General features: G+C 38.1%; 1 protein-coding gene across 3 annotated transcripts in view; it reads left to right on the forward strand.

The window, feature by feature from the left end:
- The first annotated feature begins 397 nt into the window (after positions 1 to 397).
- The window catches only part of polr1c (RNA polymerase I and III subunit C), a 54,172-nt gene continuing 36,049 nt past the window's right edge, over positions 398 to 18,520 (forward strand). Inside the window, exons 1-3 of one of the 3 annotated variants that reach the window (XM_088421891.1) lie at positions 398 to 719; positions 1,796 to 1,867; positions 7,439 to 7,546. In XM_088421891.1, the coding sequence (XP_088278017.1) occupies positions 621 to 719; positions 1,796 to 1,867; positions 7,439 to 7,546 (279 nt within the window). In that variant the 5' untranslated portion in view covers positions 398 to 620. Of the gene's footprint in view, positions 720 to 1,795; positions 1,868 to 7,427; positions 7,547 to 18,520 lie in introns of all 3 variants that reach the window. The other 2 variants (XM_088421892.1, XM_088421890.1) reach the window with 2 other exon arrangements.

Below are 18,520 nucleotides of genomic sequence, written 5' to 3' on the forward strand. Positions count from 1 at the left end.
TTTTGTTTCGTCTTTTGAAATGCGTTTTTTTCCTTTGTTTTGTTTCTCGAAACGTTTGTGAAAATGTTGCGTGCGTTTCGACTTTTGTAAAAAAAAGTTTTTTCTTTTCTCTTATTGCATTTCGTTTTTGAATTGCGTTTTTCTTTTTTTGTTTTGTTTCTCAAAATGTTGCGTGCGTTTGTGAAAATGTTGCGTGCGTTTACTTTTGTAAAAAGTTTTTTCTTTTCTTTTTTTTTCTTTGTTTTGTTTCATCTTTTGTAAATGTGTATTTCTTTTTGAACATTTGCTTCGGTATTTGTTTTATTCATTTGCACTTCAGGGCCACCGTACAAACGGGCCGGGACCGGCTGCACTTTTTCGACCTTAGAGGGCGCCGCAGAGCCTTTTTTTTTTTTTTTTGCATTGTTTGAGGAAACACTAAAATATCATATGTGATATGAGAGTTTGATACTTTTCAATATGAGTCACTCGTTGTTATTTGTTATTTAAGGAAAACAATAGATATTATACGTAGACAGAGTAAGTAAATATGCCATGTATATACAGAGCATTCGAGGAAATTGTCAAACAAGAAATGAAAGAAGACAAAGAAGAAGTCGACGACGACGAAGAAGAAGAAGATGCTGAAGAAGAAGACGACGATTAACATGGCGAACAGGAACAGAAACGTGGAGGAAGTTCGAAATCGGATTGCTTTAGAAGAATTTTGTGTTAGAAATGTGAGTTACGTTCCCTTTTTTCAGTAGCGATGTCATATGTTTAAGTAAAAATCACAACGAAGTGTGCTAGTTCAGCAAGAATATGAAAAATAATGGTACTGGAAGTTAAACATTTATAGTAGTATCCGCATAAGTATTTTCTTGCTAACCAAATTCTAGTCATGTATAAATATATATATATATATATATATATATATATATATATATATATATATATATATATATATGCGTGTGTGGGTATGTATGTATGTACATATCAAGTTATCCTTCTGAAAAGTATTTATTGGATGTGATAAACCTTTTGGGAGATGTTTTTGCATCCAACTGGCTTTTAACTCCTGCCTGGTGTGTTCGTTTGTCTTCCTGATGCTCTCTGCTCTTTTAACAGAACCCTGAGACTATCACAGAGCACTTGCATTTAGCTCCTTTTTCTATTTATTCTTTTCATCAGCATCATCATCAGTTTCTTTGGGACGACATTGGATCATTCAGAGATCCTTAATGAAGCTTTGGGTCGAGTTTGCAGCACTGAAAGTAAAGGGGCCCAATAATCTTACACACCCAACTTTTCTTATTTAATTTTTTTTTTTTTTGTTTAAAAATAAAGTTTAAAATACATTTCCTTCAATTGCACAATTGTGTCCTACTTGTTGATTGTTGACAAAGAAATTGAAAATGTATATTTGAAGCCTGAAATGTGTCAAAAGGTTGAAAGTTCAAGGGGGGTCAAATACTTTCGCAAGGCACTGACTGTATGTACTGTATGTATTAATCTATCTATGTATGTGTGCGTGTATGTGCATTTTGTGCGTGCACACATACTCTATCCTGCCTTTTTTATGTTTCTAGCCTGCAATTCATGTGCTAATTAACCAGTACCAAAGTCCTAAACTGATTTTACTTTTTTCTATTTTAGCTTGCAGCATGTTCGCATTCATACACTTTTAGTAAAAGAATAGCAAATATTAATACGACAATCTTATCTTGTTCTCTTTGAACTATTAATATCAACAATTTATAAATTTGACCAAAAAACAAACAAACAATACATGTACTGTTTAATATGTTGACCCTAGGTTCATACAACTGATTTCCCTGGAAACTACTGCAACTATGATGATGCTTGGGATTTACAGTCCTTTCAAAAGGTACATTTACATTTTCCTCAAATTGCAATATTTAACCAATGTATAAATTTTTCCTGTGTAAATTTTGTTTTTGAGAATCTCAACAGAATACCATAATAATAGATTGCCGTAGTTAAGACATGCTACTGAATATCAATTGATGGGCTAACCTAGTGTTTTTGTTTTTCAGTAAAAAAATAATACGACAAACACAAAGTTGCATTTGAAATGCAAGTTAGGAAATATGACTTATCTAAGTGGTTTATGCAACTACTGTATGTAGTGTACGTGTACAAATGTGTATGTATGCTGCAGATCTGTGTATGTAGTCTGTAAGTATTGGCTAGACATATGTACGTATTTGTTTGATGACTTGCTGCTATTGTTCCAATAGTACCTGTTGACTCAATGTTGGCATGAGAAGTACTTATCCAAATCTAATTTCTGGTTTGGATCAGCACAGTTGTAACACAAGCTCGCCTAGCCAGCAGCTTGCAAGATTACTAACCCCTCAAAGGCCAATTACTGCCACAGCGGGTTATAGTGGTTGGTGGGGACATTCGTGGGGTGGGCTTTGCACACCTCAATGTTGCTGCCATGGCACACACATTCCCAACGCCAGTGGTGGAGAGAAGGCAAGAAGTCCAACCTAGAGAAGCGGCTTCTCAATCATATCTTTTGCCCCCCCGAGTTAAGAGAAAACTTTCACCCACCCGATGTGGTAACTCTATATAAGATTATAAGCTATTAAAAATTGTAAAAGTATATCTAAATGCATGCATGACAAGCGCATTGGACGCTCTAAATTGCCCTTAGGTGTGATTGGGTGTGTGAATGGTTGTTCGTCCTTATGTGCCCTGCAATTGGCTGGCAACCAGTTTTTGGGTGTGTGAATGGTTGTTCGTACTTATGTGCCCTGCAATTGGCTGGCAACCAGTTAAGGGGGACCGTAGTAAGGATAAGCGAGCTAGTATAAATTGATGGATGTATCCTTTTTAACATTAACAAAAATGTGATATAAACTTTCAACAACTGTTAACCACTTTTGTTTGTAGTTCAATGAGATGGTATCTCTCGAACCCTCCAGAAATGTATTAAGAGAAATGGTTGCGTTACATCTCTTGCATATGAGCGTTTTCACCAATTTATTGCATATAGGTGTCCAGCAAAGATGCCCTGCAATGAGTGTGAAGCGATTTTTACACATTTGCAAGAGATTTCCAGCACAAATTAGATGACGCTTTCAACAAGGCAATTAATACTGCAGCCAAGCCATTGTCCAACTGAAAAGGGAAGGGCAAGCCAGCTGCGCTTGATTTTTTTTCATCCTAGGCTTTATGGAAATGGTCTGCCGACGAATGGCGCATGCCACCTTAATGAGCTGTCCATTTTTTGATCATGTATATACACTGCTCACAAAAATTAAAGGAACACTTTTTTCCTGGGTCTAGCATGAATTGAATTAAACCTGTCTAATCATTTTCTGGTTGGTTAAGCAGCTGAGGGCCTGGTTAATCAGTTTCAGCAGTATTGGTGTTCATGGAATTAACAACAGGTGCAGTTCAGTGGCAACAGTTAGAAAACCCTCAAAACAGGAGGGCCCGACGTCCTGTAGTGGGCCCTGTGCTCACTACCCAGCATCATGGAGCTCAACTGGCATTTGCTCATGAACACCAGAATTGGCAAGTTCGCCACTGGCACCCTGTTCTTTTCACTTACGAGAGCAGGTTCACCCTGATCACCTGTGATAGACGTGAAAGAATCTGGAGAAGACGTGGAGAACTTTAATCTGCCTGCAATGTCGTTCAACATGGCAGGTTTGGTGGTGGGTCAGTGATGGTCTGGGGAGGCATATCCATGGAGGGATGCACAGACCTCTGCTGCCTAGGAAATGGTGCTCTGACTGCCATAAGGTATTGAGATGAAATCCTTAAACCCATTGTCAGACCCTACGCTGGTGCAGTCGGTTTCCTCCTAATGCACGACAATGCCCGGCCCCACGTGGCAAGAGTATGCAGGCAGTACCTGGAGGATGAAGGAATTGAAAGAATTGAATGGCCTTCACAAACCCCTTACTTCAACCCAATAGAACATCTCCGGGACATTATGTTTTAGTCTATTAGGCGCTGCCAGGTTGCTCCTCAGACTACAACACCCCTCACACAGATCTGGGAGGAAATGCTGCAAGACACCATCCGTCGTCTCATTGGGAGCATGTCGCGACACTGTCAAGCATGCATACAAGCTCGTGGGGGCCACAAGATACTGAAAAGCATTTTGAGTTGCAGAAATTAATTTTGTTAAAAATGGATGAGCCTGCCACAACTCTATTTCACTCTGATTTTATGGTGTCCACACAATTGGGCCCTCTGTAGGCTGAAAACTATTATTTCCCTTAAAAAACTTAGCATCCTTTTGTTCCTCTGCCCTGTCGTTATTTGTATAGATATCCAACTTCATATTGAGATCTGATGTATCTTTAAAGTGCTCCATTAATTTTTGTGAGCAGTGTATACTGTGTTCAATGAAATGAATGGTTACCTTTCGTTGAAGTAAACGGTAACTGAATTCACTAAACTTGATGGCATTGCAAATCATTTTAACATTTATTATGCTGGTCAAGTTGTAAAACTTAGGCAGTTTATGGTTACCTCAAGTAATACTGTTTCAACACTATCATGAATGTGATCATAATAGATAAGAAGTGTGAATTTTGATTTCATCAAGTGGGAGTTCAAGAGGTAGAATGCTTGTTAGGCTCACTGTCAGCAAGTTGGCTGGGCTTGACAACCTGAAGCTGCACCCTCTATCTGCCATATTTTTAATAGATGTTTGATTACTGGGCTTTTCTCAAAAAGCGAGGGCTAACCTGTCACGTGGAATCAGAGAGGCCAAGAAACAGTACTCCAGGAGGATAGCTCATCACTTCAGTGAAAGCAGGGATGCACGGAGCCTGTGGCGGGGGATACAGATGATCACGGACTACAAGCCCCCATCACAGAGTTGTGACAGCTCCACTTCTCTGCTAAATCTTCTAAATGACTTCTTCGCTCGCTTTGAGGCACAAAACAACACATCGGCACAGAAAACATCACCTCCTCCTGGCGAACAGGTGTTAACACTGTCCCCTGACGCCGTGAGAAGGACATTTAGCAGAGTCAACGCCCGCAAAGCCTCTGGTCCTGATAACATCCCGGGACGTGTTCAGAAGGACTGTGCTGGAGAGCTCACAGATGTCTTCACAGACATTTTTAACATCTCCCTGAGCTAAGCTGTTGTTCCCACCTGCTTCAAAACCACCACTATCATCCCGGTGCCGAAAAAGTCATCACCCTCAATTTTCAATGACTACCGTCCGGTAGCACTCACTCCTATCCTCATGAAGTGCTTTGAACGGCTAGTGCCGAAACACATCAAAACTGTCCTCCCACCCTCCATGGACCCCTTCCAGTTAGCGTATCGGTCGAATCGCTCGACTGACGACGCCATCACCACCACCCTCCACTCAGCCCTCACCCATCTTGACAATAAGAATTCCTACGTCAGAATGCTGTTCATCGACTTCAGTTCAGCTTTCAACACAATCATCCCCCAACAGCTCATCATTAAACTGGACCAGCTGGGGATCAACACATCACTCTGCAACTGGCTGCTGGACTTCCTGACTGGGAGACCTCAGGCAGTCCGGGTCGGCAAAAACACATCCAGTACCACCATATTGAACACTGGGGCACCCAAAGGATGTGTGTTAAGCCCCCTCCTCTTCACTCTGCTGACCCACGACTGCACAGCACTGCACAGCTCCAACCTCCTCGTCAAGTTCGCTGATGACACAACTGTGGCGGGCCTCATCAGCAACAACGATGAGACCATCTATCGGAGCGAGGTGAGCCGCCTGGCCCTGTGGTATGACCACAACAATCTCTCTCTAAACTTAGAGAAGACGAAAGAGATTGTTGTGGACTTCAGGAGAACACGCCCTCAGCATGCGCCCCTGACCGTCAACGGTGCTGTGGTCGAGAAGGTGAGCAGCACCAAGTTTCTGGGGGTGCATGTCACTGAAGACCTCTCCCGGACCACCAACACCGCATCACTGGCAAAGAAAGCCAACCAGCGCCTCTACTTCCTCCGCAAATTGAGGAGAGCCAGGACCCCGGCCCACATCATGCGGACCTTCTACAGAGGCACCATTGAGAGCATCCTGACAAGCGGCATCACCGTGTGGTACGGAGCCTGCTCCAGCTCCTGTAAGAAAGTCCTCCAACGCATGGTGAGAGCCACTGAAAAGATCATTGGTACCTCTCTCCCCTCTCTCGGAGAACTGTACACCTCTCACCTCACCCGGAAAGCCCTCTGCATCGCGAGAGACTCCACCCATCTGTCACACAGCCTCTTCAGCCTGCTGCCATCAGGCAGGAGACTGCGGAGTCTGCGAGCCAGAACAAGCAGACTAAGGGACAGCTTCATCCACCAGGCTGTCAGGATGCTCAACTCTCTCCCTGCTCTGCCCTCGCTCCTCACATCCACTCCACCTGGACTCTGACTTCCCAGTCCCACTCCATTTCATAAGCAACAGTCACTTTACTCACAGTCACTTTACAATAGGCACTTTATAACAGGTACTTTATAAATAGTCACTTATAACAGTCATTTATAAATAGTCATCTAGTCACTTTATATAACCATCCTTTTTTGCACAACCATGCATGTCGGTATGTATGTATACGTGTGCGTATGTGTGTGTGTGTGTGTGTGTGTGTGTGGGGGGGGGGTGTATGTATATAGGACAATACATTTGCACTATTGTAGTCAGCTACTTTTCCATTCACCTGTTTTTATTTTGTGTTTTGTTCCTAGATATTGTCAGATTTTACAGTTGTTTATTTTTATATATATTTATTTCTTTATTTCATTTTTACTTGCCACTGAGGTTTAGAGAGTCACGTAATTTCGTTTGTCTGTCTGTCCTTGCACATGTGGTAGAATTGACAATAAAGCAAACTTTGACTTTGACTTGACTTTGAAGTACTGTATCTTGAAAACGAAGTCAAAATCATTCCTTTACACAAATCCGCTTAAGCCTGTTTTTAGTTAAATTAATTCTGTAAGTACATTCCCAGTATAGAGCAAATAATTGGAAAAATAAAAATAAGCCCCCTAACCTTAACCATCGCAACAGGTTGCCTAACCCTTACCCTAACCACAACCAAAATTAAAGTCAAACCTATACTCTTAAATCAAGTCCAGACTCTCAACAAGCGATCTGAATTTATGGGGGTCGACCAAAATGGTTCCCACAAGGGCAAGATGTCTTTGCAGAAATAGTAAAAACTGGAATTTGGGTCCAACAAAGTTGTAAAAGCCTAGGGCACACAAACAAACACATGCACATGGAGGCGTGTATGGCGATACCTGTGAGGCCATGCCCAGGTTGCTTTTTCTTGTGAAGAGTAGACAATGTTAAAACACCCTGAGAACCTCAAAGGTGTAAAAATGCTCAACATGTTAAATCAAGCATATTTAACCTTTAAACTAAAATGTACTCTCAACTCATGACTATACTATGGCTAACCATATGCAGGTGTCTTTCAGGGCTTCAGAATTGATGTTGCAGAGCTCAGTGAGAACTTGATGGAGTTTGACATGGTGGGGATCGATGCTGCTATTGCAAATGCCCTCAGAAGGATCTTATTAGCAGAGGTTTGTTTTTCAACCGTATTCACTTACACGATGTTGTATAAAATCTTTATCACTGTCCAGTAAATAAAAAAATTAAATATTGCCACTAAGGTTTTTTATTTTATTTTATTTTATTAAGTGCAAACGAAAAAGTTTTCCTCCAGACTCTGGGATCTTGACTATCAAACAAAAAAGCAAAAAAAAAAAAAAAAAACATCTGAAAAGAGAACTTGATTCCTCGAGGATACTTACTTGACAACCACTAGTGTTTGTGGTCAAGGCTGCTCCAACTTGTGATGCTTTGATAGCTAGGATTTCATTTCCTCCATTCCTCACATCTGCGGGTGAATTACTTTCTGATATCCATCTCGGAGTTACAATTTAAGTCAATTCAAAGTAATATTTTTAACACGTTGTCACCAAACATACCGACTTCTTGCAGCAATTTCTTCTCCTGCTATCCCCTCTTGCTCTCACGCATTATACATGAATAAATTAGTATATTAACTAGCCATGTGTGCATATTAAGTAGTATAGGGCATGTGTTGTGCTCTGAAGTGAATTTATTTTTATTGGTGTTAAGTTTTTGCCCAAGCACTGCAGATCAGTACTTTGTCTGGTGGCGCCTAAGTTATAAAGGAAGTTAGACAATGCTTCAAAATAAAACGTGATATATATATATATATATATATATATATATATATATATATATATATATATATATATATATATATATATATATATATATATAAATATACATATAGTATATATACATATAGTTATATATATATATCATTCCAGTAATTAATACATTTCAATATTTTCCCATAAGTCCATATTTTTCCATCTTTAAATATTCATAATTCATTTCCAATGGAAGGGCTTCCCATTCATTCCCAATGGGAGATTGAACATTTCACATTTTGAGCTTTCCTTTTTCATATTCATAACATTTAACTCATTCATTCTGCCTTATGGCTCATTCCCATCATTCCTATAGTTCATTATTGTTCATATTTTCCCATTATTCCATATTTTCCACATATAACAATTCATAATTCATTCCTAATGGCATATTTAACATTTCTTACGTAAAGCTTCTCCACTTCACATTCAGATTCCGATTTCGACCGTTCCTACTTTAATCAATTCCCCCAATTCCCGCCATTCCACATCATTCAACACCTCTCCTTTCAGGTGTTTCACCTTCACACGCAATTTCTTCAGGAATTGCACATATTCTAGTTATTGTGTGAAGGTGAAACCTTCACACTTATGTTTTTCTCCACCTTTATTATTATTGTGTGAAGGTGAAACCTTCACACTTATGTTTTTCTCCACCTTTATTATTGTGTGAAGGTGAAACCTTCACACTTATGTTTTTCTCCACCTTTATTATTATTATTTTTATTTTTTTTATTCCGACCGTTTTTTAGGTACGTTTCAACTCATTCCCAGTTCATCCAATTCATGCCGTTCAAACTTCATATCATTCTACATATTCATGTTTAGTGCGGGTCTATTTTTCAAGTTTCAACTTTTCATCGTTTTCCTACAATTTAAGTTTTTGTACCGTAAAAATGGCCTAATGTTAAGTGAATGGGCTTGTCTTCGTGCTTTATTTTTAAACCTTAACGTTTTCGATATTTCCTATGTCTCGGTGGCTCATGGGATTTGCGTACGGCATTCGCACTTCATATTCGTGGGTTCAATCCCAGGCTGCGTCATTTTTTAGTTGTGTGAGTCTTTTTTAGTTAGTGCGGGTCTATTTTTCAAGTTTCAACTTTTCATCGTTTTCTTACAATTTAAGTTTTTGTACCGTAAAAACGGCCTAATGTTACGTGATTGGAGCGTACTTCCTACTTCCTTTTAAAGCGTTCACGGTTTCGTCATTTCCCGTGGCTCAGACGTTCTGTTGACGTATATCTACTACATGTTCGTGCGTTCGATCCCCGCTGTGTCTTTTCACACATTCAGTGTTTTTTTTCAGTTAATTCAGTATTTTCTTTTGGTTTCAACTCCTTCCCAGTTCATCCAATTCATGCCGTTCGAACTTCACATCATTCCACATATTCACGTGAAGTGCTTTTTTATTTTTCAAGGTTCAACTATTCATCGTTTTCCTACAATTTACGTTTTTTTATACTATTCATATTTAAAGAATTTAGCCTTTTCAAACTGTTCTTACTTTCATTTCATCTTTTCATTCCACAGTTGAACTTTTTTCAGTTTTTGAACTTTGTATTATTCGTAGTTCTTCATAGATTCATGTTCAAAAATACTTCATTCCCTATAGTTAAAGCTTTCACAGTGTGGGTTAACATCGCCCCCCCCCCCATGGCCCAGTGGTAGAGTTGTCATCTTCAACATGTCCGTGTCCCGGTTCGGGCAAATCGCGTTTCACGTTTACAGTTCAACTTTCAGCTACAATTCAAGTTTTTGTACCGTAAAAATTGTCTAATGTTAAGTGAATGGTGTTGTTAAGAAGTTTCTGATTATACTTAACGATTTCGTGTTTGAATCGTTCTGTTATTACTATTTACGTCTGGACATGTTTCTCCTGTGGTCATGTGATCTTCCTAGCAACCGCCTAGCAACTAATCACAAGTTGTGTTTCATTCCTGCACTACCAATCAGGATTCTGTTTACACTATCATAGGTTGTTTTGCTCTTTCATCGGTCAGTCGGCAGGTATCGTTGTAACGGACAGTCATTTTTTTCCGCTTTCAATCATTCTGTGGATTATCTCATTCCTTTCATTATTATTCCGTGCGTCCATGAGAATGTAAGTACAGTTTGAATATGTTGTCCGTTCGTGGTTTTGGATACATGTTTACGTTTGCACTGCTTCACTTTGTCCATTAATGTCTAAGTTGTTATTGCACCTAAGTTTGGTATAATTGCTAAAGGCAAATATACCGTACTTTTCATACTTCACTTTTAGTATTCACGTTAAAGTTTCATCCACAAAATGTGCATATTTGTCGCATGTTTGCCGTGTGTGCCAATGTGATCCTTACGCCGTAAGGGAGTGACGTCACCGCCCACTCAAATCTATTCGGCTCCATTAACCCTTTCCTACCTAACGCACATTTTGGAACGATTGGGTTGAATTCATTCTTCCTATCATTGTACGGTATGTTTGCCTGTGTTGTTTATGTTATTCTAAGCTAATATAGAGTCATGTGAGCATATGATGTAACATATTGTACAATGTTAGTTATGTTAGTTATCAATGTTTAGTGAATGTTCTCTGCTCTCCTTTGCAGAGACCACACGCCCACAATCAAACATAGAACACACACAGAACACATAAACACAGAAACACACACACACCAACCCAGATAAATAAATAGAACATTATATACAAATAAAGAGTGGCATGAGAGTGTGCATCGTCTTTATGTTCTGGCCGGACAACCTGATAAGATTGAGGATCCTCTGAATCAGTCAAGTACAGTCCTTTCAAGGAGGTCACAAGTTTGGACGCTACTCCGACACCTCCATTACAGGTGTGATTCAAAAACATGCAGGATACAAGCCCTCGAGGACTGGAGTTTGACACCTATAGTTTAGTTACACAAAGTAATCCATTTCCCATGTTGCCATCGGGCGGCCATCTTAGACCACTGAAGACTCCAACTCCAATCTGCCCTCATGGGCGGCCATCTTGGATATTTTATTAGACGTCTCATTACCTCTCACTACTGCTTCCACCTAGTACGGCATCTGGCTTGGTTAACTCAGCTTGATTAATACGTTTAAGTTTTTTTCAGTTTTTCAACTCTGTATTATTCACATTTCTTCACTGTTTCACATCAAACCACAATCCACCTCATTCAATCCACCTCATTCAAATGATAAGCTCATTAACAGGAGTTTAAAACTCCAGTCCTCGAGGGCTGATATCCTGCATGTTTTTGAATCACATCATTCACTTAACATTAGGCCTAATGTCACAGATTCACATTATTCCAGTTCAACTGTTCTCAGTTTGTTAACTATGTAGGATTCATAATTTTTCACAGATTCAAATCATTCTACAGTTCAACTTTTTTTCAGTTTTTCATTCATCTTCAAATTCCACAGTTCAACTTTTTTTCAGTTTTTCAACTTTGTATTCATATTTCTTCACAGATACACACCATTCAATTGTTTCACATCATTCCACTTTTCAACTCCCAAACCTTCAACGGTTTCACCTTCACACGCAATTTCTTCAGAAATTGCACTTTTTCTAGTTATTATTATTATTTTTATTATTCCGACCGTTTTTTAGGTTCATTTTAACTCTTTCCCAGTTCATTCATTTCATACCGTTCAAACTTCAAATCATTCCACATATTCATGTTTAGTGTGGGTCTATTTTTCAAGTTTCAACTTTTCATCGTTTTCCTACAATTTAAGTTTTTGTACCGTAAAAATGGCCTAATGTTGATTGGAGCGTTCTTCCTACTTTCTACTTCCTTTTAAAGCGTTCACGGTTTCGTCATTTCCCGTGTCCCTGCCGTCCCAGCCATTCTGTTGACGTATTGCCACTTCAAGTTCGTGCGTTCGATCCCCACTTCATCCATTTCATTCCGTTCAAACTTCATATCATTCCACATATTCATGTTTAGTGCGGGTCTATTTTTCAAGTTTCAACTTTTCATCGTTTTCCTACAATTTAAGTTTTTGTACCGTAAAAATGGCCTAATGTTAAGTGAATGGGCTGGTCTTCGTACTTTATTTTTAAACTTTAACGGTTTCCGCATTTCCTATGTCCCCGTGGCTCATGGGAATTGTGTACCGTATTCAAACTTCATGTTCGTGGGTTCAATCCCAGGTTGCGTCTTTTCGCACATTCAGTGTTTTTTTTTCCAGTTAATTCCATATTTTCTTTTGGTTTCAACTCCTTCCCAGTTCATCCAATTCATGCCGTTCAAACTTCATATCATTCCACATATTCATGTGAAGTGCTTTTGTATTTTTCAAGGTTCAACTATTCATCGTTTTGCTACAATTCACATTTTTTATACTGTTCATATTTAAAGAATTTAGCCTTTTCAAACTGTTCTTACTTTCATTTCATCTTACTTTTCATTCCACAGTTGAACTTTTCTCAGTTTTTTAAACTTTGTATTATTCATAATTCTTCACAGATTCACGTTCAAACATACTTCATTCTCTTTATTTAAAGCTTTCACAGTGTGGTCTGACACCGCCCCCCCGTGGCCCAGTGGTAGAGTGTTCATCTTCAACATGTCCGTGCCCCGGTTCGGGCAAATCGCGTTTCACGTTGACAGGTGTTTTTTCTCTTCTGCTTTTACTTCAGATCATCCACACGTTTTTATGATTCAAACATTCGGTTTTTTTTTCAGTTTTCAACTTTGTGCTATTCATATTTTTTCACACATTCACATCATTCCACAGTTCAACTTTGTTCAATTTTTCAACTTTGTATTATTCATATTTCTTCACATTAACATTATACCACAGTTCAACTTTCAGCTACAATTCAAGTTTTTCTACCGTAAAAAATGGCCTTTTGTTAAGTGAATGGTGTGATTCAAAAACATGCAGGATACAAGCCCTCGAGGACTGGAGTTTGAAACCTATAGTTTAGTTACACAAAGTACACCATTTCCCATGATGCCATCGGGCGGCCATCTTAGACTACTGAAGACTCCAACTCCCATCTGCCCTCATGGGCGGCCATCTTGGATATTTTCTTAGACGTCTCATTACCTCTCACTTCTGCTTCGACCTAGTACAGCATCTGGCTTGGTGAACTCAGCTTGATTCATACATTCAGTTTTTTTCAGTTTTTCAACTTTGTATTGTTCATATTTCAAGCAGTAAAAAAACTGAAAAAGTTTGCTTAGGGATCATTTTTAAACTGATAATGAGCTAATCATTTGAATGAGGTGGATTTAAATGAGGTGGATTGTGGATTGATGTGAAACAGTGAAGAAATGTGAATAATACAAAGTTGAAAAACTTTGTATTTTCTCTTCTGCTTTTACGTTGGATCATCCACACTTTTTATGATTCAAACATTCGTTTTTTTTCAGTTTCTCAGTTTTTCAACTTTGTAGGATTCATAATTATTGATGATTCATAATTAGATTCACATCATTCTACAGTTCAACTTTTTTCAGTTTTTCATTCATTTTCAAATTCCACAGTTCAACTTTTTTACAGTTTTTCAACTTTGTATTCGTATTTCTTCACAGATTCACACCATTCAATCGTTCCACATCATTCCATTTTTCAACTCCCAAACCTTCAACGGTTTCACCTTCACACGCAATTTCTTCAGAAATTGCACATTTTCTAGTTGTGTGAAGGTAAAACCTTCACACTTATGTTTTTCTCCACCTTTATTATTATTATTATTTTTTTTATTCCGACCGTTTTTTAGGCTCGTTTCAACTCCTTCCCAGTTCATCCAATTCATGCCGTTCAAACTTCATATCATTCTACATATTCATGTTTAGTGCGGGTCTATTTTTCAAGTTTCAACTTTTCATCGTTTTCCTACAATTTAAGTTTTTGTACCGTAAAAATGGCCTAATGTTGATTGGAGCGTTCTTCCTACTTCCTACTTCCTTTTAAAGCGTTCACGGTTTCGTCATTTCCCGTGTCCCTGCCGTCCCAGCCATTCTGTTGACGTATTGCCACTTCAAGTTCGTGCGTTCGATCCCCACTTCATCCATTTCATTCCGTTCAAACTTCACATCATTCCACATATTCATGTTTAGTGCGGGTCTATTTTTCAAGTTTCAACTTTTCATCGTTTTCCTACAACTTAAGTTTTTGTACCGTAAAAATGGCCTAATGTTAAGTGAATGGGCTGGTCTTCGTACTTTATTTTTAAACTTTAACGGTTTCCGCATTTCCTATGTCCCCGTGGCTCATGGGAATTGTGTACCGTATTCAAACTTCATGTTCGTGGGTTCAATCCCAGGTTGCGTCTTTTCGCACATTCAGTGTTTTTTTTTCCAGTTAATTCCATATTTTCTTTTGGTTTCAACTCCTTCCCAGTTCATCCAATTCATGCCGTTCAAACTTCATATCATTCCACATATTCATGTGAAGTGCTTTTGTATTTTTCAAGGTTCAACTATTCATCGTTTTGCTACAATTCACATTTTTTATACTGTTCATATTTAAAGAATTTAGCCTTTTCAAACTGTTCTTACTTTCATTTCATCTTACTTTTCATTCCACAGTTGAACTTTTCTCAGTTTTTTAAACTTTGTATTATTCATAATTCTTCACAGATTCACGTTCAAACATACTTCATTCTCTTTATTTAAAGCTTTCACAGTGTGGTCTGACACCGCCCCCCCGTGGCCCAGTGGTAGAGTGTTCATCTTCAACATGTCCGTGCCCCGGTTCGGGCAAATCGCGTTTCACGTTGACAGGTGTTTTTTCTCTTCTGCTTTTACTTCAGATCATCCACACGTTTTTATGATTCAAACATTCGGTTTTTTTTTCAGTTTTCAACTTTGTGCTATTCATATTTTTTCACACATTCACATCATTCCACAGTTCAACTTTGTTCAATTTTTCAACTTTGTATTATTCATATTTCTTCACATTAACATTATACCACAGTTCAACTTTCAGCTACAATTCAAGTTTTTCTACCGTAAAAAATGGCCTTTTGTTAAGTGAATGGTGTGATTCAAAAACATGCAGGATACAAGCCCTCGAGGACTGGAGTTTGAAACCTATAGTTTAGTTACACAAAGTACACCATTTCCCATGATGCCATCGGGCGGCCATCTTAGACTACTGAAGACTCCAACTCCCATCTGCCCTCATGGGCGGCCATCTTGGATATTTTCTTAGACGTCTCATTACCTCTCACTTCTGCTTCGACCTAGTACAGCATCTGGCTTGGTGAACTCAGCTTGATTCATACATTCAGTTTTTTTCAGTTTTTCAACTTTGTATTGTTCATATTTCAAGCAGTAAAAAAACTGAAAAAGTTTGCTTAGGGATCATTTTTAAACTGATAATGAGCTAATCATTTGAATGAGGTGGATTTAAATGAGGTGGATTGTGGATTGATGTGAAACAGTGAAGAAATGTGAATAATACAAAGTTGAAAAACTTTGTATTTTCTCTTCTGCTTTTACGTTGGATCATCCACACTTTTTATGATTCAAACATTCGTTTTTTTTCAGTTTCTCAGTTTTTCAACTTTGTAGGATTCATAATTATTGATGATTCATAATTAGATTCACATCATTCTACAGTTCAACTTTTTTCAGTTTTTCATTCATTTTCAAATTCCACAGTTCAACTTTTTTACAGTTTTTCAACTTTGTATTCGTATTTCTTCACAGATTCACACCATTCAATCGTTCCACATCATTCCATTTTTCAACTCCCAAACCTTCAACGGTTTCACCTTCACACGCAATTTCTTCAGAAATTGCACATTTTCTAGTTGTGTGAAGGTAAAACCTTCACACTTATGTTTTTCTCCACCTTTATTATTATTATTTTTTTTTTTATTCCGACCGTTTTTTAGGCTCGTTTCAACTCCTTCCCAGTTCATCCAATTCATGCCGTTCAAACTTCATATCATTCCACATATTCACGTGAAGTGCTTTTGTATTTTTCAAGGTTCAACTATTCATCGTTTTCCTACAATTTACGTTTTTTTATACTATTCACATTTAAAGTATTTAGCCTTTTCAAACTGTTCTTACTTTCATTTCATCTTACTTTTCATTCCACAGTTCAACTTTTTTCAGTTTTTTAACTGTATTATTCGTAGTTCTTCATAGATTCACGTTCAAACATGCTTCATTCTTTTTATATAAAGCTTTCACAGTGTAAATTGCCATCGCTCCCCCGTGGCCCAGCGGTAGAGTTGTCGTCTTCAACATGTCTGTACCCTGGTTCGAGTCCCGGTTCGGCCAAATCAAGTGTCACGTTGACAGTTGCTTTTTCTCTTCTGCTTTTACTTGGGATTATCCACACTTTTTTATGATTCAAACATTCGTTTTTTTTTAGTTTCTCAGTTTTTCAACTTTGTAGGATTCATAAATTTTCACAGATTCACATCATTCTACAGTTCAACTTTTTTCAGTTTTTCATTCATCTTCAAATTCCACGGTTCAACTTTTTTTCAGTTTTTCAACTTTATATTCATATTTCTTCACAGATTCACACCATTCAATCGTTCCACATCATTCCACTTTTCAACTCCGAAACCTTCAACGGTTTCACCTTCACACGCAATTTCTTCAGAAATTGCACTTTTTCTAGTTGTGTGAAGGTGAAACCTTCACACATATGTTATTCCTTGACTTTATTATTATTATTGTGTGAAGGTGAAACCTTCACACATATGTTATTCCTTGACTTTATTATTGTGTGAAGGTGAAACCTTCACACATATGTTATTCCTTGACTTTATTGTGTGAAGGTGAAACCTTCACACTTATGTTTTTCTCCACCTTTATTATTGTGTGAAGGTGAAACCTTCACACTTTTGTTTTTCTCCACCTTTATTATTATTATTTTTATTTTTTTTATTCCGACCGTTTTTTAGGTACGTTTCAACTCATTCCCAGTTCATCCAATTCATGCCGTTCAAACTTCATATCATTCTACATATTCATGTTTAGTGCGGGTCTATTTTTCAAGTTTCAACTTTTCATCGTTTTCCTACAATTTAAGTTTTTGTACCGTAAAAACGGCCTAATGTTAAGTGATTGGAGCGTTCTTCCTACTTCCTTTTAAAGCGTTCACGGTTTCGTCATTTCCCGTGGCTCAGACGTTCTGATGACGTATATCTACTACATGTTCGTGCGTTCGATCCCCGCTGTGTCTTTTCACACATTCAGTGTTTTTTTTCAGTTAATTCAGTATTTTCTTTTGGTTTCAACTCCTTCCCAGTTCATCCAATTCATGCCGTTCGAACTTCATATCATTCCACATATTCACGTGAAGTGCTTTTTTATTTATCAAGGTTCAACTATTCATCGTTTTCCTACAATTTACGTTTTTTATACTATTCATATTTAAAGAATTTAGCCTTTTCAAACTGTTCTTACTTTCATTTCATCTTACTTTTCATTCCACAGTTTAACTTTTTTCAGTTTTTTAACTTTGTATTATTCGTAGTTCTTCATAGAATCACGTTCAAAAATACTTCATTCCCTATAGTTAAAGCTTTCACAGTGTGGGTTAACATCGCCCCCCCCCCCATGGCCCAGTGGTAGAGTTGTCATCTTCAACATGTCCGTGTCCCGGTTCGGGCAAATCGCGTTTCACGTTTACAGTTCAACTTTCAGCTACAATTCAAGTTTTTGTACCGTAAAAATTGTCTAATGTTAAGTGAATGGTGTTGTTAAGAAGTTTCTGATTATACTTAACGATTTCGTGTTTGAATCGTTCTGTTATTACTATTTACGTCTGGACATGTTTCTCCTGTGGTCATGTGATCTTCCTAGCAACCGCCTAGCAACTAATCACAAGTTGTGTTTCATTCCTGCACTACCAATCAGGACTCTGTTTACACTATCATAGGTTGTTTTGCTCTTTCACCGGTAGTCGGCAGGTATCGTTGTAACGGACAGTCATTTTTTCTGCTTTCAATCATTCTGTGGATTATCTCATTCCTTTCATTATTATTCCGTGCGTCCATGAGAATGTAAGTACAGTTTGAATATGTTGTCCGTTCGTGGTTTTGGATACATGTTTACGTTTGCACTGCTTCACTTTGTCCATTAATGTCTAAGTTGTTATTGCACCTAAGTTTGGTATAATTGCTAAAGGCAGATATACCGTACTTTTCATACTTCACTTTTAGTATTCACGTTAAAAGTTTCATCCACAAAATGTGCGTATTTGTCGCATGTTTGCCGTGTGTGCCAATGTGATCCTTACGCCGTGAGTTTTAGTTTTAGTTTTTTTACGTTTTAGTTTTTTTCAGTTTTTCAACTCTGTATTATTCACATTTCTTCACTGTTCACATCAATCCACAAT

The sequence above is a fragment of the Hippichthys cyanospilos genome, chromosome 8 (assembly GCF_059441005.1).
Source record: "Hippichthys cyanospilos isolate Australia breed blue-spotted pipefish chromosome 8, RoL_Hcya_1.0, whole genome shotgun sequence".
In the NCBI taxonomy this organism is placed as follows: Eukaryota; Metazoa; Chordata; class Actinopteri; order Syngnathiformes; family Syngnathidae; genus Hippichthys; species Hippichthys cyanospilos.